The following is a 23,434-nucleotide window of genomic DNA, read 5'->3' as shown; positions in this document are numbered from 1 at the left end:
TCTGTATCATCTATTTCCTCGAACAATGTTCCTTCAGCCCACTCCTGCAGTTCTGGTTCCATTTTACGAACTGGTGATGTTCCTTCTACCTATTGTTCTTCCAGATGCTCTGAAAACAGAAAATTAATTGTTTTTTTTATTGTTTTTATTGGCAGGGAAAGAAAATATAACAATCTTAGAATACAAAATAAAACTATTAATACAATGACAAGGAAAAAATTTAAATAATCAGATCGATGATTTAACAATTTTAGCTTTGAAGTATATATAATGAGAAGTTCAATAAATGTTCAAAGAAGTACAATATAATTATATACAAATTTACCATGCTACTGAGAACTCTGAAAAATGTATCTATATTCTATGTATCTATGTTCTCACATTCCATTAAAAATCTTTTAACCTCTCTCAAAAATCTTGATAAAAATTGAGATAAATAGTTTTCTAAATCTCTAATGCTTTTGAATTAAAAGAATAGGCCATGAAATTACAAATATTTTTTAACACAAAATAATTTATGAATACAATAATTGTCCAGAAAATGATGCCAGTGCTGGCAATAAACCTGCGTGCATCCAAACATATTATGCTGTGTGGGTTCTTTGCCACTAAACTACACTATTATGATTTTATGTCAGAGATTTAGTACAGTAATAAATTATGATATTCAATTTACTTTTTCTATTATAGATTGTGAACTTACTATAAATATCTTAATACTAACCTGAATGCATTTCACGAACTGGCAATAAATCTTCCAACTGTCCTGGTGGTTCCACTGCTTCTGGTGATTCAACTGAAAAGAATGAATATCAGTAGGCTACCGGTACTGCAGGCTTCACTGAATTAATAACTGCAAGCAAGCATCAAAATACACAAAAATACAAAGCTATTCTGTTTTAATCATATTCACAACACCAACCGATGAACTTTCAAGATCAGAAAAATGTATTAGATTCTTTTTAATATTGTTTCATGTAAAGGTTTTGCCAATCATTATTGGGTGGCTGGCAACACTATATCATTATTAGATGATTTTCCTATGATTCTATAAATGCAATGAAACTCTCTATAGATGTATTGGCTCAAAAAGAACTCAAAAAGTAAAAGTAGCGCAAAAAGTAGATAATAAGTCTAACCTAACAAAAATCAAATGTCCAATAATATTAATTGATTCCTAGTTTCATGATTTACTAGGTTAGGCCTATATTAATAACAGTTATTTCAAATTCAAAAATATAATATTTTCTTGAATGCCGTATTGTAATTAATTTGCCAATACTCGTATATTGATATACCGGTACCTTGACTAAAATAAATTTTGAGGTTAGAAAAAGAAACTGAAATTTACTTACCAGTACTTGCTTTAGGTAATGACAGTAGAAAATCATCAGGAATAGGATCAATGTCCTTCAGTTGACACAATTCAACCATCCTTCTTGCTCTTCCAGACATTATTAAATAATAATCATTCATATCAATTTAACAAAAAAAGATGCACAAAGTCTCTGCAGTGACAGTGTTATAAGTCAGCACATTGTCTAGAGTGAATGAGTCAGTGAACTGGTAGAAGCCATTAAGTCACTTAGTGGGTTTTACATGTCTGTGAGATTGAGATTGGTATGAATAGGCTACAAGTGGAACATATTAAGTCCCTTAATGTATTTTACATGTAGGAGAACAGGAACATTTGACTTAACTCTTGGCAAAAATCCTTTTGTTTGTGGTTTATGACTTAGTGTGTATTACTAGTCGATAGAACAATCATTTCATGTTCAAACTCCACTAGAACTGAAAAACACAAATTTTTGACTTATACCACGATATTTTGATGAATAAAGCAAGTAAACAGCAAAACAAAAAAAGACTTAAATTAGCCAACAGATTATCATGCAAGCAAGCTAACACATATTTATATTTTTAATACTAATATACTAATATTACATCCTATAAGCCTATATCAGTTCTTACAGCTCGTCATGAAAAATTAATTCAGTAAGATTATGTTATAGAGAAGACGTTAAATATCCACTAGGTAATTGTATCAAAGCACTGATAAGGAGCTCGTAAAATGTCAGAGAAGAGTCGGCTAGAATATTGTTGGGCAAGAAACTTTCACTATCAACGGACAGGCCGTCAGAGATATGATAGACCGTTATCAGGTAGTTGAGTGACAATTTGTGCAGGTAACTTCGACACTAGAGTATAATAGTTTGTTTTATTGAAAAATTTGGATTGCATAGAAAAAAGAGTTGCAAAAATAGAGGAGATATTGGTATATTATATAGTATTAAATTAAATAATATTGAAAATTATAGTCTATTGCTTAATTATAATAGATGAACAAGATTTCTCAATCCCTAATAGGATACTGAAAGTCTTAGTCTCGAAAAATAATCAGGCAACTACAAATAACTTATACTCTGAAATAGCTATAGAAAAGAACAGACATAAAAATAACAAAACACCATAGATCGGTCGTGCCCCGTCCACCCACCGGGTCACGAGCGATTGCCGCAAGATGCAATGCATTACAATTTCCTTACAGAGCAGCCTACGAAAAGTGAATCTATTTCGGCCTGTAAATTGAAATGATTTTAAAAAGATCAGTGAAAATAATTGTTGCCAATCAGTTACGTTATAATAAAAATAAGAGTAATTATCAAGAAAAATAATAAAAAGACACCACCTTATAATAATAATTTAAGAGTAAGGGTAATTCAAGCCTACAATCTTATTTACGGTTTAATAGCCTTTATACGGTAATGAATTTATAAAGTGAAATATATTTTATTGGTGATGATCAGATATTTAAAAAAATTAGTTTATTCAGTTTCCTGGATTGATAAAAAATATATTAATATTATGAGTGAGAGTAATTCAAACCTACAATTTTTAAAGAGATAGTTTACGATTCAATACAGTTCAATACAGCTAAGTTGGTTGATTATGGTTACTGATGAATGAATTTGCAACTAATAAGTTCAAGTAGAGAGACAAGTACTAAATACTTTGAGAGATGCAATACAGATTTTATTACTGCTGCTATTAATGATGAGTTATTATTAGAAAGATTATTACTTATTAAGAACTTGTGGATGAGAGTAAGTTATTAGGTTATGGGCAAGATCTACGATGAACAAACATTTCTAAAGGCATAAACAAGAAACAGTTCATCTTATTTGAGCTCCTTGAAACACGACCGTCCGCCACCGCTGCTCCGACTCGACCAAGCCTTATAACTCTAAGCTGAATTCTGCTGAATCTTAATCCAAGTGTATGGTACTTAAAGCTGATATTGTAGGTACGGTATCCAGCTTAGTACATTGCAGCTACACTTTTTAGTTTAGTGTATAAAAACACTAGACGAGACAACACTATAAACTAGACCTAAGAACTAAAAACTACACTAAATACTAACTCTAAACAACATAACTAACTAAACAACACTACTAAATAATTTAAAAACGAGAGCAGAGACGAAAATACAGCGGATGGCGGAACTCGAAGCGAACGAATCAAAGAAACATAAAACTAACAAATTAGAAAGAAAGTTTGAATACAATAATTTTTACCCCTGGCTTTGCATAAAATACTATTAAACCCTTGCAGCCAGAGCAAGGCTTCCCAATCCGCCAGTTTCTAAGCAACCCTCCAGAGAGCCGATACAATGGACACACAGAAACAATGTGGTCCATTGTTTGGATCTCTCCACATTCGCAATTGGGAGAGTATGCAATCCCCATAAACACAACATTCCCCCAGTCACAACATTCAGGCCAAACCGCTACCTCAGCACCCGCTCGAAATCTAAAAAGTATGGCACTGGCCTCAAACAACTCAGGATGAGAGTTTAGCAGGCTGCTGCTGGTCCGGTCACCTTCAGGCGGTAATAGTTATTTGGCAACTAGTGCGCAAAGTGACAGTTTGCTGCTGCACCGAAAGAAACGTTTACCATCAAATCCATCAAATGTTTTTCTGTGTAATTTATTATGAATAAAAACCTTAATTTATTGTCAAATTGAATAATGTAGTAGTAAATGCACTAGAGCGGAAAAGTGATTCTTTGCGTTCTGTAATCAGTGCAGCAATGGCCACTTTTCAAGTTAACTGTAGGAAAATAAATTTTTCAGCGGCATCATCCCAGCTCCCAGTTTTGACCACTAGTGTGATGTTTTTCAGAAACTCCTCTACCGATGCCATGTAGTATCACCAGTGAATGGCTTAATCAGTGACTGCATTGGCAAGGCCACCCTTGTGCCCCAGTCGGAAGGGCGTGGAATGTAGTGAATATAGTGCCTTATTTGGAAAAAAAAGTTCTGTCACTAAACCGGTTTCTTTTTTTATTGCACTAGGAATATTATTATTGTTTAAATTAAGCTGGAATTAACTATTGGCTTTCTCTCTCTCTCTTTCTCTATGTCAAATTATTTTTAGATTTTGTGTCTCACAAAGGCTTACAAATTCTTTAACAATAATTATCAATTAATAATGGGTCGCTTAGTTTTATTAAAGAAAACAGGGACATTGTCTTGCCATCTTGTGATTATTATGTTGTCACTGCTGACAGTATGGGCATAAAAACCTCTTTCCTTCTTTTTTATCTCATTAGGAGAGCATAATTTACAATCTTTTGGTACACGGTTTGCTCTAATGGTACCAGTTCCATGGAAGTTCTTGTCTCTCAGATATGAAAGTAAATTGAGTCCTGTGAATAAATTATCAAAGTAAATGTGATATGGCAGAACTTAGCTAGGTTCTAGATCATTCAGCATCCTCACTAATGGTGCAGCTGATTTACCAAAAGCTTTATCATATGCATCATCTGTACTTCCTGTCCTACCCTAATATATTGAAAAATCTACAAGGTAACCACTGAATGTATTGAGGCACCAAGCTTTGTATCCAAAACGGATTGGCTTTCCTCTTATGAACTGCTTACATGAATGACGCCCATAATAAGGAAAAATCCAATAGTTGAACCGGGACAAAATGTTCTCTAAAGTTTATTTTGAGCTTATATCAATCAGAGAACGAAGTTTCCAAAGTTTATCTGAACGATCTATTCTTGTACTGTCAACAAAATGAAGCAACCTCATTATTTGTGTGAAACGGTTTCGTCTCATTGACTTACAAATAATATTACAGAGCTATTAGAAGGAGTTTTACATATCCGATTTTACCATCTTGTAGATCTCGCTGAGACGAACACAGTGGTGTTGATAACTCATTTTCGAGAAAAAGTCGACATATCAAGTTATGGCTTCTTAACACAGAATTATTATTATGAAAAATTATAAAAAAGTAACTTCAGATCAAAGTAATAATAAGTAGTATTGTAGAAGTCAGAGTAGGTCTTCTAAATAATATTGATGTTCTTACTGTACTATGACTATGACTGATAGAAACCTCATAGTACAATATAGAAAATATTACAAAAATTAAGATAAATGGATATCAGCATGTTTCTAAACAATGAATATAATTATTAAGAAGATAGACTCATTCTTCATTCAATAATATAAATTTCTTGAATCAAGAGTACCTAGTAAGCTAATTACAAAGAATTGTGAATGTTATAATAGAACTTTTGAATGATGTTCTACTCAATAAATTTTAATGACTTTTCTTTCATTAATTTATGCTAAACTTATCTTACCAGAACAAAGTTTTCTTAGAACGATTTCTGCATTAATTTATGAATAATAATTCAGTTTTGAGCCTTTTTTTAATTCATGAGTGGACTACATAATGTTTTCAAAATGACAAATATTATCATGAAAGATGTAAGAATATAATAATCATAATTATAATAATGAAAAAGTAACTTCATTTCAAAGTAATAAGTAATATTGTAGAAGTCAGAGTAGCTTTTTTAAAATTAATAATGATGTTCTTACTGTACTATGGTTATGACTAATAGGAATCTCATAGTACAATATAGAAAATATCAAGGTAATTAGAATAAATTCTATTCTAATTACCTTGGAAAATATTACATAAGACATCAGCATGTTTTAAGCAATAAATATACAATAATTAGGCTAAAGATTTAATGTAAAAACTTAAAGACTTCTTTGAAAAAATCTTCATAAAAAAAAATTCTCGAATCAAAGTAAACAAATTAATAATTACAAAGCATTGTAGAAGTTGTAGTAGTACTTCAGAATGATGTTCTTCTTAATGAATTTCAATAACTTTTCTTTCTTTTGTGCTGAACTTATCTTACTGGAATAAAGTCTCTTAAGAACAATTTCTGCATTTGGATTCGATGTACTCCTTGGTTTTATGACAATGAATTGAGTGAAATCTATTTCACTGTAAGAATTTTTGAATTTGATTTTGTCAAGCTCACTCTTTTGAAAACATAAAACAGCAATGTTGGATATTTTGACATTACCATTATTCTGATCTCGTAATGAATTCAATCCTATTTTTTTGGCTAAATGTTTCAAATCATAAAACATATCATGACTCATCTCTGTCACATGGTATGGGCTTCCTGTTTTCTTAGCAACTCGAATCAATGTGACATATTGTGAAGGTAAGAAAATTGGACCTGACTTCAATGATCTTTTTATTACATGTTCAATGAGTGCATGATCACTATCTCCCTCATTTTGACTGTGACCTTTAACTAAAAATTTGTGAGTGATTGAATTCAAAAAAGGAAATTTTTTGACAGCATACAAGTACATAGATAAAACGAATTTATTTTTTTGCTGGCCGCAGCAGTTGTCAGAGTAAAATACCAAATCCAACTTCTTACTCTCAGTGTTGTTGATTTCGTCTTCTAAGCTCTCTATGTACTTCAGAACACATGTACCAATTTCACAGGCACCCCTGTTCCCTTCACTCTCATTCCAAACAAAGCATTTGACTCTATTTGTTTTCAGCTCAGATCTGGATCTGGATGGCCTGGATCTTGATTTGGCTCTGGATCACCTTTACCAACAATAAAAGATTCGATTTAATGTTGAACATAATTTTCTTTAACAAATTAATAATATAATAAGCAACTTGAGATTGTTTATGGATCAGGATCTGGTTCTGGATTGCCTATAACAAAATTAGAAAAAAAAAACTCTTATAAAGGTGAACTTGAATAGAAAAGCGTATTGACGAATTTCTTTAGTAATAATAATAATAATTATAAGTTTTAAATTGTTTAGACTGAATTGGATAAATAATTACCTTCAATAGTTGAGTCGTTTTCGGCTTGTTTAACCATGTTGAATATCAATTTGAAACCAGATACAAATACAAAATGGTTTTGAATTCTCCATTTTGTCTTCAACCTAATGAGAAAATAGTTGAATGTGATCAATTAATATGATTAACAAGTATCAATAACCAGTTGGATCATGATATTGCTCATTATAATTATAACATTGATGGAAATAGAACCTTTTATTTTGTCTTAATTTATCAGTAATAATGGCATAAGTTAAAAAAACAACATTAAAAATGGCATAGTTCTTCAGGAAAAGTGACATAAGTAGGAAAACGAAATTAAAGATTGCATATTTTATCAGAAAAAGTGACATAAGTTGAAATACAACATTAAAGATTACTAAGTGTATCAGGAAAAGTGACACAAGTTTAAAAACAACATTGATGATGGCATAAATGATGGGTTTGTATTTCGAGAAGAATGACATAACTCTAAAACTATCAACAACAATAAGTGATTTTTATTCTAGCAAATTAAGAAAACTGACACAAGAAGAAATGTGCCAATATTATCGAGAAAGTAGTGAATGAAATGATACTCACCTTTTCAGCAAAAATGACACAATTTGACTTGAGTCACTTTTGTAGAAAAAATATCAATAAATTGGACGTTCGTGAATGAACTTTTTTCACTTGTGACATTGTTCTTGAAAAATGTGTAGCTTCCTTCAGCATGGCAGAAGAGCAACTGAGAAAGGGTCGGTTTTCTTGATCTGCTATGACAAATTATGACTCAGCGTCATAATGACCTTTTCGAAATCTAGCGGCCATTTATTGAACTACAGTTACGTCTCTTTTACACATAATAGAGGACGATTCCTAGCTTCTGCTGATGGTAATAACTCAAAAATCGAAAATTTTGACTTATGCCGGCTTTCTCACAAGCCATCGATATGTAATTCATCTATTCTTGATCATTGTCTTCAACTTCAGCTTTTGCTGCAGTTCTCTTTCCTCTATGCCTCCGAAAATGTTCTAATTTGTGAAAACAAGCAGGATGGACTCCACAATCACATGCAGGACACCAAAAATGAGTCCTGGATTTTTTTTCTGCTGTGGAACATATAGGGCACAACTGCTGCTTGGTACCTGGAAGGCGCACAATCTCATGATTTTCATCACCATAAGGGCCTGGAATTGGTTGTGGTGGTTCATTTGGTGCTCTACTATCATTTACAAGTTTCTCAACAATTGTTTCCATGAATTCGTGTCGGTCCATTGGCTTGTCAGTGTTCAAAGTGTATAAAATGTATGCATCAAATATTGTCATATCCAGAAGATTATAAAAGATTTTTTTCCAGTATTTCCTGGTTGCCCTAGTGCACATAACATGATAAATTGACTTGTCCTTGTTGTCAACCCCACCCATGTTCAAATTATATTTATTTATGAGTACTGGTTTTGTATTTACCTTCCCACTTCTACTAACTATCCTTTGATCTTCAGCATGACAACCTGTTGTGATCAAGTACACTGGTTTCCTGGGTTTTTTCTCTGTATCCAACCATGAATATTTCATTTGAGCTCTGAGGTTGAATTTGGGAATTTAGAATTGATTTAGACAAATCTTTGGACCTTTTGTTTACTGTACCAGTGATGAATGTTCCATGAGTAGAGAGTTCATGGGCAAAAGGAATTTTGGTATAAAAATTGTCGGTGAATATATGGTAGGACTTATTCAATAAATTGCAAGATCTTAGAAGATGCATGATTACTGTTTGAGTGAAAGGGTCTTGACTATCAGGTAGAAATTGTTTGCCACTATAGAGTTCTGTATGTAAAATATAACTATGTTTACTATCTACTACTTCAAACTTTTTTATCCCAAATCTTGCATGTCTTTTATTGGGCATGTAAACAATATGAGCAAACCTATTTTTAATACCAATCATCGATTCATCTATGGATATATCTTGTGGTGGTACAAAGTATTTTTTGAAGGCTGAATTCATACTGTCACAAGGGCACACTTTATTCCATGGGTCGTAGCCTGGCTGGCCTCGCGCAATCTTTGGATCTGAACTAACATGTTCTTTACTCAAATCTATCCTGCCTCTCCAGAGCCTCCTCCACTGCAGCATCTATTTTTGCCGCCAGCCTCCTCGGGATTTTGCAGGCTTTTAATTGTTCCTTGTTTTTTCGGTGCTGAAAACAAAAATCAAACCTTGAATAATTATTTATTTTAACAATCATTATCATATATTGTATTGTCTTCATAAAAATTTGTTTTATTCATTCATTCAAGATGAGAATTGCTCCATTCTCATTAAGCATGATTCGCTGAATCGACTGTATTGTAGACTATAAATTGTTAAACCCTAGCAGATCGCATTAGGTGACGCCGGCGATTCCAACCATATTCAATCAAAGCTTGAGCATTTTCCCTCTGCCATCACCATAATGTGGTTTGCAACAGTGTGCACAATGTTTGATATAGAAGTATTTATTGAAAGCATATATTTGTAATTTTTCATGTTTGATTCAGTCAAGAATGTGAAACATGCGAAAATATACGATGGCTGTTTCTTGTAGCATTTTCAGTGAAATCAATGTTGCTGTATGGAGTCAATTGCTAAAGATTATGGATTAGGGCAGCAGCAGATTAAAAAAAAACCAAGTGGCACTTCTTGCTGCTGGGTTATCCACTGTGAGATTCAGGTTATAGAGTCAGTATCTTATATAGATAGCTCTATCTATTTCCAACTCCACACATTTGCCGAATTGTTACTAGACTATGCACAAATATAAACTACCAAAATATTTCATTTCAATAATGAGAATTTATCATCAAATTATGGAAAAATATATCTCCATGATGTATGGAATATATTTAAGATATGTTTCATAATTATTAGAAAGAATCATCAATCAATATCATATCAGATTTACAGGGAATACTTGAATCAGAGCTATCCACTGTAGTGGTGGAAAGAAAAAGTGGCAACAATGACTTCCTATCATTCCCACTGTCTTTATAACATGAATCTCAGTATAGTTCCATTCGAATCAACACATTCAATTACATTTTAATTGTATATAATAATTAATATTCATATAATGATTCAATATTTTATATTATACAGAACATTTCTCAAGTCACACACATTCAAATAAACATATCTGTAAAAAGTGGGGTTTTATATTCATTGTGTGGCTACTGGAAGATAGCATCACTGTTAATGAATGAAAAACATAAATGTGTACAGATTATAACTGGTATACAGTATTGTTTTGTGTACGATAATGTAAAAGCATGCCCTTTTTCCAATAGCAAGGAGTGTTCCTTCTTGAACAGTATTTTACCAGTATTCAATGCCCCCCAAATTTTGTTCCAGTGGGGTTAATTTTCAGTTTATTCAGAGTATAAATCCTACTTTTAAAAACATCCAAGATAACCTCACTTGAAAAAATGTAGAGGCATTGAATAGGTTTCCTAGTTCGAAAAGGAACACTCCTTGCACTTGGCAAAACCACATGCTCATATTACAATACTCAACAAAAATGATAATAATAAAAATAAAACAATACTGTAGACCTGTTGTAACCTGCACACAATAAATGATTTTAAATATCTTTCTTTTTCATATAAATAGTGATGCTATCTTTTGGTAGACACAAGTAATACAGAGTGGTGCAGAGGAAATGCATGTTTTTCGAACAGCCAGTAATCGTCAACGGGAGGGGGTATTGCCCTGGAACGAATGTTGGCAGACGGCCCATACTATACCGTTCCAGTTGATATGAGCATTGGAATGCACAACATCCTGTGTTCGCTGTTGAGAAGTTTTTTTAGAAACAATGAATCTGTAGTCACAGTGCAATGCTTTTTTGTCAATATTTTAGAGTTGGGCCTCAAGGTACAATGCCCGATCGAAATTCTGTACTCCAATGGGTTGCAGCGTTTAGGACACCACCTCGTCTTCCCCATTCCCTGGAAAATGTAGATTCAGAACGGCAGTTGTTACTAGTCCTGGATGATTGAGACGAGGAGATGGTATCAGGACTTGACGACACTGACTCTGTCTACATTTTCAGGAGTATGAACTGAACAGGGAAGACCAGGTGGTTTCTTTATCATCAGAGAACTAGTACTCCTGAACGCTGCAACCCATCGGAGTACAGTATTTTGATCAGGCATTGCACCTTGAGGCCCAACTCTAAAATATTGACAAAAAAGCATTGCACTGTGACTACAGATTCATTGTTTCTAATAAAAAACTGCTTCACAGCGAACACACGATGTACGTTCCAATGCTCATAGCAACTGAAATGGCATAGTATGGGCCGTCTGCCAAAATAATTCGTTCCAGGGCAATAAACCCCCCCCCATGAGCCAGTACTAGCAGTTTGAAAAAAACCAAGTGGCACTTCTTGCTGCTGGGTTATCCACTGTGAGATTCAGGTTATAGAGTCAGTATCTTATATAGATAGCTCTATTTATTTCCAACTCCACACATTTGCCGAATTGTTAATAGACTATGCACAAATATAAACTAGCAAAATATTTCATTTCAATGATGAGAATTTATCATCAAATTATGGAAAAATATATCTCCATGATGTATGGAATATATTTAAGATATGTTTCATAATTATTAGAAAGAATCATCAATCAATATCATATCAGATTTACAGGGAATACTTGAATCAGAGCTATCCACTGTAGTGGTGGAAAGAAAAAGTGGCAACAATGACTTCCTATCATTCCCACTGTCTTTATAACATGAATCTCAGTATAGTTCCATTCGAATCAACACATTCAATTACATTTTAATTGTATATAATAATTAATATTCATATAATGATTCAATATTTTATATTATACAGAACATTCCTCAAGTCACACACATTCAAATAAACATATCTGTAAAAAGTGGGGTTTTATATTCATTGTGTGGCTACTGGAAGATAGCATCACTGTTAATGAATGAAAAACAAAAATGTGTACAGATTATAACTGGTATACAGTATTGTTTTGTGTACGATAATGTAAAAGCATGCCCTTTTTCCAATAGCAAGGAGTGTTCCTTCTTGAACAGTATTTTACCAGTATTCAATGCCCCCCAAATTTTGTTCCAGTGGGGTTAATTTTCAGTTTATTCAGAGTACAAATCCTACTTTTAAAAACATCCAAGATAACCCCACTTGAAAAAATGTAGAGGTATTGAATAGGTTTCCTGTGAAAGACAGTTCGAAAAGGAACACTCCTTGCTCTTGGCAAAACCACATGCTCATATTAAAATACTCAACAAAAAAGATAATAATAAAAATAAAACAATACTGTAGACCTGTTGTAACCTGCACACAATAAATGATTTTAAATATTTTTCTTTTTCATATAAATAGTGATGCTATCTTTTGGTAGACACAAGTAATACAGAGTGGTGCAGAGGAAATGCATGTTTTTCGAACAGCCAGTAATCGTCAACAGGAGGGGTATTGCCCTGGAACGAATGTTGGCAGATGGCCCATACTATACCGTTCCAGTTGATATGAGCATTGGAATGTACAACATCCTGTGTTCGCTGTTAAGAAGTTTTTTTTTTTAGAAACAATGAATCTGTAGTCACAGTGCAATGCTTTTTTGTCAATATTTTAGAGTTGGGCCTCAAGGTACAATGCCCGATCGAAATTCTGTACTCCAATGGGTTGCAGCGTTTAGGACACCACCTTGTCTTCCCCATTCCCTGGAAAATGTAGACTCAGAACGGCAGTTGTTACTAGTCCTAGATGATTGAGACGAGGAGATGGTATCAGGACTTGACGACACTGACTCTGTCTATATTTTCAGGAGTATGAACTGAACAGGGAAGACCAGGTGGTTTCTTTATCATCAGAGAACTAGTACTCCTGAACGCTGCAACCCATCGGAGTACAGTATTTTGATCAGGCATTGCACCTTGAGGCCCAACTCTAAAATATTGACAAAAAAGCATTGCACTGTGACCACAGATTCATTGTTTCTAATAAAAAACTGCTTCACAGCGAACACACGATGTACGTTCCAATGCTCATAGCAACTGAAATGGCATAGTATGGGCCATCTGCCAAAATAATTTGTTCCTGGGCAATAAACCCCCCCCCCATGAGCCAGTACTAGCAGTTTGAAAAACATATGTTTCCTCTGCACCACACACTGTATAAACATCCCATTATTCATAGAAAGGTTTATTAGGATTTTTGCGACTTAATGAAATTGTGTACTCATTAATAATTCAATATTCAATTTTATCTAATAATATTAATAATCAATATTTTGTGATATTGTAATAACCAAATACTGTCATATTGTAATTACTGCAATATTACTTAGAAATATGTTGTTACACTTACAGTTTGGATGTAGTTTTTCAACATATCATATGGAGTTTGCTGGGGGTTTGGTGCCCTCTCAAAGGGCACCAAATAAGAGAGGCCCACCCAGGAATGCCTCCCATCCCCCAGCCACTGCACATAGAACCAAATTCTCCAAACATCGTTGGAGCACACTGAAAACAAACATGAAGAAAAAATTGAACTTATTCTGTTTATTGTTAAAAACTAGTGAATATGAATAATAATCTACTCTAGTTACAATCTACATAAGAAATGAATTGATGGCTGATTTCCAACTATTTTTTTAAACACTTTTTTGAAATTATTCAATGGTCATACAGAAGACCATAGACAAAATATCAAATAAGAATATATAGGGCATAGGTATAGGGCATTTATGTTACAAATTTCAATGTTAACTCAAACTTAGTAGTTCATTTTCTTGAAGCTATGTGATGCTAGTGGTCTCTCATACTGTGCTGTTCTCACACTCTCACCCAGGAAGACAAGTAATAATAGACAGTATCAACAGTATATAAACAGAACATAAACGACCTATACCATGGGCTATCTTCTTCTTATGCTATATTTCTCCATGATAAGACTCACTACCTATCATACAATATTCTGTTTGGCTGGAAATTTATAGAGCTGGAATGTTGTATGAATTGCAATTGGAACAGTTTGGGCCTCAAGCAACCCTGTTGGTCCATTACAAATGTTGTAATTTTGAATTATAAAAGAGATATAAATGAATAGATAAAACTTCGAAAGGGCAATAATAATATTGGTATACATATAAATATGAATAAATTGTGTATTTATTCAAACTGTGTAAAAACAAAAAAAATCTTGTTTTGCTTATTATTTTATTCATATACAAATGCAATGATATATTACATAATATTATACAATTTATGCATATTTATATGCATACCAATATTATTATTATTATTGCAATAGTTGACTATCCAGAGTATTGTTCAAGTAGATAGTTTTGATGACTTACATTTTGTTTTATAAAACCTCCCTTCTTCATCCCTTACTACAAGGCATGGCCAATATGGCTGTTTGCCGCATCTCCCCCACATGATATCACCCAGAACTGAAATTAGAAAACAATGAAATTTTCAAGCAGTGTCCAGAAATGAACAAACAAATTTGCAATACATTTTCAATTATTTGGAGAAAGGATCAAACACCTACCGTTTAATAATTAAATTATTAGGCCTACACTCAATGTTATACTGAGTGCTACCACAATTTATCATTATTAATTTATCATGGATAGTGAGTGGAAACGTGGCATTTTGATATTTGTGCATAAGAAATTAAAGTAAAGAGAAGTCGATGGAAATGAGTAGGAGGTGAATGAGGAGGAGGAGGAGGGAGCGGAGAATAATCAGAAGAATTTAAAAATTGTGGATAAATACTTACACATCTCAGCTTGCATATTGAACTCCTGTTCATCTTGTTGTTGCTGCAGCAGTTGTTGCTGCTGCTGCAGCAGTTGTTGCTGCTGCTGCAGCAGTTGTAGCTGCTGCTGAAGCAGTTGTTGCTGCTGCTGCATCTCTTGCTGCTGCAGTTCTTGATGCTGCTGCTGCAGTTGTTGTTGTTGTTCAAGCTCTTGCTGCTCTTGTCTCTCAGCACTGAAAATAAAAGAAAAGTTTGAAAACAAGATCAAGAGATAGGTAGAGACAAAACATAAATTAATAGAGACTTAGCTAAACATATTGAAAATCCTCATCCCTAACCCCTGTGCTGAAGGTGGAGTACCATCAAGTTACCACTTGTTGCTGTAGTGAGAATTTCACACCCAACACCAAATCTGCTATAACAATTGATAGGAAGAATGAAATGGTGAAATAATACATAAAATTGAAGAGAATTAAATGCTCCATAGCTCAATTTTCAGTTCAGTACTTATTTTTACGATGCATTGTTGTTGAGTAATAAGCACTAAAAGTGCAAATCATTCCTGGCTTACAGGCATGTATCTTGGAAACAATGCATTTCAACAACATGACTAGCTGAACAAAAATGAAGCTAGATGAATTTCCCTCAAGTTTTGTTTAGTAGGTTTTTTTATATATTCTTTAGTTCTAGAGATATTTGCTTTTAAAAGTGTTAAATCTTTGAAAAGACAGTAATAATATTGGTATACATATAAATATGAATAAATTGTGTATTTATTCAAACTGTGTAAAAACAAAAAAAAATCTTGTTTTGCTTATTATTTTATTCATATACAAATGCAATGATATATTACATAATATTATACAATTTATGCATATTTATATGCATACCAATATTATTATTATTATTGCAATAGTTGACTATCCAGAGTATTGTTCAAGTAGATAGTTTTGATGACTTACATTTTGTTTTATAAAACCTCCCTTCTTCATCCCTTACTACAAGGCATGGCCAATATGGCTGTTTGCCGCACCTTCCCCACATGATATCACCCAGAACTGAAATTAAAAAACAATGAAATTTTCAAGCAGTGTCCAGAAATGAACAAACGAATTTGCAATACATTTTCAATTATTTGGGAAAGGATCAAACACCTACCGTTTAATAATTAAATTATTAGGCCTACAGTCAATGTTATACTGAGTGCTACCACAATTTATCATTATTAATTTATCATGGTTGGTGAGTGGAAACGTAGCATTTTGATATTTGTGCATAAGAAATTAAAGTAAAGAGAAGTCGATGGAAATGAGTAGGAGGTGAATGAGGAGGAGGAGGAGGGGGAGGAGAATAATCGGAAGAATTTAAAAATTGTGGATAAATACTTACACATCTCAGCTTGCATATTGAACTCCTCTTCATCTTGTTGTTGTTGTTGTTGCTGCAGCATTCGTTGTTGTTGCTGAAGCAGTTGTTGCTGCTGCTGAAGCAGTTGTTGCTGCTGCTGCAGCTCTTGCTCCTGCAGTTCTTGATGCTGCTGCTGCAGTTGTTGTTGTTGTTCAAGCTCTAGCTGCTCTTGTCTCTCAGCACTGAAAATAAAAGAAAAGTTTGAAAACAAGATCAAGAGATAGGTAGAGACAAAACATAAATTAATAGAGACTTAGCTAAACATATTGAAAATCCTCATCCCTAACCCCTGTGCTGAAGGTGGAGTACCATCAAGTTACCACTTGTTGCTGTAGTGAGAATTTCACACCCAACACCAAATCTGCTATAACAATTGATAGGAAGAATGAAATGGTGAAATAATACATAAAATTGAAGAGAATTAAATGCTCCATAGCTCAATTTTCAGTACTTATTTTTACGATGCATTGTTGTTGAGTAATAAGCACTAGAAGTGCAAATCATTCCTGGCTTACAGGCATGTATCTTGGAAACAATGCATTTCAATGACATGACTAGCTGAACAAAAATGAAGCTAGATGAATTTCCCTCAAGTTTTGTTTAGTAGGTTTTTTTATATATTCTTTAGTTCTAGAGATATTTGCTTTTAAAAGTTTAAATCTTTGAAAAGACAGTTTCTCTTCCAACTTTTTGGAAATTGGCTTTTCAATGAATCAATATCCTTGTAAATACTATTATTTCTTCATTCATCTATGAAATGTGTTCAACAAATTTCGCTCACTCTCATTTATTATTAGTAATTTTATAATGATCACTCACACTAATTTATTATTGTTTTTCATGCTTACCTATTAATAGTCACAGTTCATCTAGAGGTTTCTCTTCAACTTTTTTTTTAATGCATTTCACTCCTACTTTGTAAACACTTATAACTTTATAAGAAATATTAGGCAAATATCTACTTAACGACCAAAACTTTTGATAGAATATTTCCAAACAAAATGTCTTTCAGTCTTAACATTGACAACCTTTTTCTGTTACTTGGAGGAAGCAATTTCAACCAGCTTGCTAAATTAATATCTTGTATTTTGTACCATTAAAATAAATTTTTTTGTTCATTTTAGTCAGTCTTTTCAAAGCACTGTAACACTTCTTTATACAAGGTCAAAGTTTTCAAGAACCACTGTTTTTGTTGACTTTGATGTAGGTATACTCTTGTCTTCTTTCTTTGACATTGCCAAAATCTTCTTTCGTGCCTAAGTATTTATTTTTTATTGCTGCTCCATTTGGAAAAACAATCACTAACCTAAAATTTTTAATTAATTTGGAGTTTGGAGCCTTTGAGGTTAGAGCATCGCCTACTAGATCTATCTCGTCATCGTAGTTATGTAAGCGACGGTTAGAGGTATCAGCTGGTCTGTGGTCTGATGACTGACAACAAATGCTTCTCTTTGTCAAAGATACAGAGTAACAACCAGCAACGGTCACAGTTACCACATAGTTATTCAAAAGTATTCTTTGAGTATCGACCAGCTGATTGAGTGTCAACAAGATTCAACTCGCATTTTACTATCCATAAAATAAAATATTTGTTTCGTTCTAGAAAATAGACCACAAGTTTATGTTTTGCACTAAAGATGTCGAATGAATGAAAATGTGTACAGATTATAACTGGTATACAGTATTGTTTTGTGTACGATTATGTAAAAGCATGCCCTTTTTCCAATAGCAAGGAGTGTTCCTTCTTGAACAGTATTTTACCAGTATTCAATGCCACCCAAATTTTGTTCCAGTGGGGTTAATTTTCAGTTTATTCAGAGTACAAATCCTACTTTTAAAAACATCCAAGATAACCCCACTTGAAAAAATGTAGAGGTATTGAATAGGTTTCCTGTGAAAGACAGTTTGAAAAGGAACACTCCTTGCTCTTGGCAAAACCACATGCTCATATTAAAATACTCATCAAAAATGATAATAATAAAAATAAAACAATACTGTAGACCTGTTGTAACCTGCACACAATAAATGATTTTAAATATTTTTCTTTTTCATATAAATAGTGATGCTATCTTTTGGTAGACACAAGTAATACAGAGTGGTACAGAGGAAATGCATGTTTTTCGAACAGCCAGTAATCGTCAACAGGAGGGGTATTGCCCTGGAACAAATGTTGGCAGATGGCCCATACTATACCGTTCCAGTTGATATGAGCATTGGAATGTACAACATCCTGTGTTCGCTGTTAAGAAGTTTTTTTTTTAGAAACAATGAATCTGTAGTCACAGTGCAATGCTTTTTTGTCAATATTTTAGAGTTGGGCCTCAAGGTACAATGCCCGATCGAAATTCTGTACTCCAATGGGTTGCAGCGTTTAGGACACCACCTTGTCTTCCCATTCCCTGGAAAATGTAGACTCAGAACGGCAGTTGTTACTAGTCCTAGATGATTGAGACGAGGAGATGGTATCAGGACTTGACGACACTGACTCTGTCTATATTTTCAGGAGTATGAACTGAACAGGGAAGACCAGGTGGTTTCTTTATCATCAGAGAACTAGTACTCCTGAACGCTGCAACCCATCGGAGTACAGTATTTTGATCAGGCATTGCACCTTGAGGCCCAACTCTAAAATATTGACAAAAAAGCATTGCACTGTGACCACAGATTCATTGTTTCTAATAAAAAACTGCTTCACAGCGAACACACGATGTACGTTCCAATGCTCATAGCAACTGAAATGGCATAGTATGGGCCATCTGCCAAAATAATTTGTTCCTGGGCAATAAACCCCCCCCCCATGAGCCAGTACTAGCAGTTTGAAAAACATATGTTTCCTCTGCACCACACACTGTATAAACATCCCATTATTCATAGAAAGGTTTATTAGGATTTTTGCGACTTAATGAAATTGTGTACTCATTAATAATTCAATATTCAATTTTATCTAATAATATTAATAATCAATATTTTGTGATATTGTAATAACCAAATACTGTCATATTGTAATTACTGCAATATTTACTTAGAAATATGTTGTTACACTTACAGTTTGGATGTAGTTTTTCAACATATCATATGGAGTTTGCTGGGGGTTTGGTGCCCTCTCAAAGGGCACCAAATAAGAGAGGCCCACCCAGGAATGCCTCCCATCCCCCAGCCACTGCACATAGAACCAAATTCTCCAAACATCGTTGGAGCACACTGAAAACAAACATGAAGAAAAAATTGAACTTATTCTGTTTATTGTTAAAAACTAGTGAATATGAATAATAATCTACTCTAGTTACAATCTACATAAGAAATGAATTGATGGCTGATTTCCAACTATTTTTTTAAACACTTTTTTGAAATTATTCAATGGTCATACAGAAGACCATGGACAAAATATCAAATAAGAATATATAGGGCATAGGTATAGGGCATTTATGTTACAAATTTCAATGTTAACTCAAACTTAGTAGTTCATTTTCTTGAAGCTATGTGATGCTAGGCGTTCTGGGTCAGGTTTAATTTCTCCATGTTTTATCTCATACCCAAGGAACTTCAATGATTTTTTTGAAAATTTACATTTTTCTTCATTTATAGTCAAGCCATACAATTCAATTACTTGTTGAAATTTCTTAAGATTTCTGTCATGTTCTTCTTGATCTGAACCGCAAATGACAACATCATCCAAATAGGCAAAGCAGTCGTTCAAATTCTCTCTTTCTATAAGTCCGTTTATTGTACGTTGGAAGGCAGCTACTCCATTGGTTACTCCGAATGGTATTCGTTTGAACTGATAAAGTTTTCGGCCTACTTCAAAGGCAGTGTAATGTCGTTCATTCTCAAGAATCGGTATTTGATGGTAAGCTGACTTGAAATCTACAGTACTAAAAATGTTGTACTTGGCAATTGTGTTTACAAGGTCTTCGATCAATGGGAGAGGGTATGCGTCTAAATTTGTGAATTTATTAATAGTCTGTGAATAGTCTATGACCATTCGTTTCTTCTGTCCATTGGTTACAATGAAAGGCTGGGCACGCCAACTGGACTGGCTTTCCTCAATTATTCCTTCTGTAAGGAGGCGATTGACCTCATTCTTCATGAATTCATAGTCATCTTGTGGGTGTCTTCTGGATCGGGTAGTTATTGGGTGGCAATCGGGAGTCAAGTCATTGAAAAGGGAACATGGTTTTATCATGGCCTCCACCAAGAGGCAATCTTTCAAGGATGGTGTGGTTGTAGAATTATTATCTATTACAAGAGGCTGTTTATTACCATTGAATGCTAAACTTATTGTAGAGTGATTCATCAAAAATCGTGACCAAGTATCACATTGCAACAGCATTCTTTTAATACCAAGAGTTTAATATTGTTGTATTCATTCCTTTGTACACAATATTGCTATAAACACATGCTTTTGTAGCGGTGTTATGTTGAACAGATGCAAATCTTATAAAACAAGAATCTGATGCAGTTTTAAATTTATTTGTTTTTGCAAATTTTTCATCAATAAAACTGGCAACACTTCCGGTATCAATAAGAGCTGTGTATTTATTCCATTCACCGAAACAATAATTGTAGCTTTAGAAAGATTACTGGCTATACCAGCTGCAGTAATAGTTGACATAGTTAGTTTTTCTTTGTGCGTTTTACTTTTACACACATGGGAAAAGTGTCCAATTCGGGAACATTTATGACAAGTCTTTCCTATTGCAGGACATTCTTGAGAATTTGAGTTTTTTATATCCGCAACGTTGGCATTGAACGGATTTCTCTACAATTGCCTGTCGATTTTGGGTTACAGCATTAACATCTGAGAAAGATTCACTCAGCTTATGTTTTTATTTTCTTCAACAGAGTTTGTATAACAAGTACTTTTAAAGGAGTCGGCATATGTTTTGTGGATTCAAGAACACGTGCTTGGGAAACGGTTTCTTGTAGACTCAATCTCCTTGTTGATAAAGTTTCTCTTTAATTTCAATAGAACATAACCCTGAAACAAGAGCATCTCTAATATGCTCGTTTTTGTTTTCTTCGGCTGACACTCTAGTGAAGTTACATGATAAGCTTAATCTTTTTAGTTCAGAATAGTAGTGATCAATGGACTCACCTATTTGTTGTTTTGCATTAGCAAGGCAGTATCGTGCATAAATTTCGTTCTTTGGTTTAACGAACATATCTTCCAACATGGATATAGTTTCTTCATATGAAGTATAGCTATCCACAATTTCGTATAAAGCAGGTGATAAGAAGTTTACCAATATTTTCATTTTGTCTTTGGTTGTCGTTCCTTCTAAGAAATTTTCGAACGTCTTTTTCCAATGTTTCCACTCTCTCTCTGCCATAGGCGAATCTGGGTCGATGGATTGAGAAACTTGGCTTGAGAAACTTGTCAATATGTGATTCCATCTTATCTTCTTCGTAGTTACGGTTTTCAATCGTTATTGTCTTTTTCTTTGTCAGCATCTTATTTGATTAAATTGAAATAAGTAAACTCTTCATTTGTAGAGCTTTAATCAAATAAAATTGAACATGACTTTCTACTAGTAACGGATCAACAACATTTGATATTTATGAATGTATCAATGACAACAGAAACAGGTTTATCATATCAGGCAATAATAATATTGGTATACATATAAATATGAATAAATTGTGTATTTATTCAAACTGTGTAAAAACAAAAAAATCTTGTTTTGCTTATTATTTTATTCATATACAAATGCAATGATATATTACATAATATTATACAATTTATGCATATTTATATGCATACCAATATTATTATTATTATTGCAATAGTTGACTATCCAGAGTATTGTTCAAGTAGATAGTTTTGATGACTTACATTTTGTTTTAAAAACCTCCCTTCTTCATCCCTTACTACAAGGCATGGCCAATATGGCTGTTTGCCACACCTTCCCCACATGATATCACCCAGAACTGAAATTAAAAAACAATGAAATTTTCAAGCAGTGTCCAGAAATGAACAAACGAATTTGCAATACATTTTCAATTATTGGGAAAGGATCAAACACCTACCGTTTAATAATTAAATTATTAGGCCTACAGTCAAGTTATACTGAGTGCTACCACAATTTATCATTATTATTTATCATGGTTGGTGAGTGAAACGTAGCATTTTGATATTTGTGCATAAGAAATAAAGTAAAGAGAAGTCGATGAAATGAGTAGGAGGTGAATGAGGAGGAGGGGAGGGGGAGGAGAATAATCTGAAGAATTTAAAAATTGTGGATAAATACTTACACATCTCAGCTTGCATATTGAACTCCTCTTCATCTTGTTGTTGTTGTTGTTGCTGCTGCAGCATTCGTTGTTGTTGCTGAAGCAGTTGTTGCTGCTGCTGAAGCAGTTGTTGCTGCTGCTGCAGCTCTTGCTCCTGCAGTTCTTGATGCTGCTGCTGCAGTTGTTGTTGTTGTTCAAGCTCTAGCTGCTCTTGTCTCTCAGCACTGAACATAAGAAAAGTTTGAAAAACAGATCAAGAGATAGGTAGAGACAAAATATAAATTAATAGAGACTTAGCTAAACATATGAAAATCCTCATCCCTAACCCCTGTGCTGAGGGGAGTACCATCAAGTTATCACTTGTTGCTGTAGTGAGAATTTCACACCCACACCAAATCTGCTATAACAATTGATAGGAAGAATGAAATGGTGAAATAATACATAAAATGAAGAGAATTAAATGCTCCATAGCTCAATTTTCAGTTCAGTACTTATTTTTACAATGCATTGTTGTTGAGTAATAAGCACTAAAAGTGCAAATCATTCCTGGCTTACAGGCATGTATCTGGAAACAATGCATTTCAACAACATGACTAGCTGAACAAAAATGAAGCTAGATGAATTTCCCTCAAGTTTTGTTTAGTAGGTTTTTTTATATATTCTTTAGTTCTAGAGATATTTGCTTTTAAAAGTTTAAATCTTTGAAAAGACAGTTTCTCTTCCAACTTTTTGGAAATGGCTTTTCAATGAATGAAATATCCTTGTAAATACTATTATTTCTTCATTCATCTATGAAATGTGTTCAAAAAATTTCGCTCACTCTCATTTATTA

General features: G+C 33.6%; 1 protein-coding gene and 2 long non-coding RNA genes across 3 annotated transcripts; all 3 read right to left on the bottom strand.

Annotated features, from left to right (window-relative positions):
* Positions 1 to 6,748: 6,748 nt before the first annotated feature.
* On the bottom strand, positions 6,749 to 7,913 carry LOC120353242. Its single transcript, XR_005572245.1, has 3 exons — positions 7,777 to 7,913; positions 7,195 to 7,298; positions 6,749 to 6,945 (listed from the first exon to the last, which is right to left on the bottom strand). It is a non-coding gene; the product is annotated as an uncharacterized LOC120353242 (long non-coding RNA).
* Positions 7,914 to 9,260: 1,347 nt separating this feature from the next.
* Positions 9,261 to 15,561, bottom strand: LOC120353325 (involucrin-like). Its single transcript, XM_039436600.1, has 5 exons — positions 15,536 to 15,561; positions 14,986 to 15,197; positions 14,558 to 14,653; positions 13,567 to 13,721; positions 9,261 to 9,378 (listed from the first exon to the last, which is right to left on the bottom strand). Exons 1-5 carry the CDS (start codon positions 15,559 to 15,561, stop codon positions 9,268 to 9,270), a joined length of 600 nt encoding a protein of 199 aa, XP_039292534.1. The 3' UTR covers positions 9,261 to 9,267.
* A 375-nt stretch (positions 15,562 to 15,936) lies between these two features.
* On the bottom strand, positions 15,937 to 19,556 carry LOC120353241. Its single transcript, XR_005572244.1, has 3 exons — positions 19,418 to 19,556; positions 16,354 to 16,553; positions 15,937 to 16,022 (listed from the first exon to the last, which is right to left on the bottom strand). It is a non-coding gene; the product is annotated as an uncharacterized LOC120353241 (long non-coding RNA).
* Between the last annotated feature and the right edge of the window lie 3,878 nt (positions 19,557 to 23,434).

Source organism: Nilaparvata lugens, chromosome 10, assembly GCF_014356525.2.
Source record: "Nilaparvata lugens isolate BPH chromosome 10, ASM1435652v1, whole genome shotgun sequence".
Lineage (NCBI taxonomy): Eukaryota > Metazoa > Arthropoda > Insecta > Hemiptera > Delphacidae > Nilaparvata > Nilaparvata lugens.
Note: the sequence above shows the minus strand (reverse complement) of the source record. Positions and strands in the feature narration are given on the sequence as shown.

Coding starts and splice junctions, on each gene's coding strand:
- LOC120353325 (XM_039436600.1), bottom strand. CDS start 15,561: ATGCATTGTTTCCAAGATACATGCCT. Junction 15,198..15,535: donor TGTTTCCAAGATACATGCCT/GTAAGCCAGGAA, acceptor TTTTATTTTCAG/TGCTGAGAGACAAGAGCAGC. Junction 13,722..14,557: donor GAGGTTTTATAAAACAAAAT/GTAAGTCATCAA, acceptor GTTTGTTTTCAG/TGTGCTCCAACGATGTTTGG.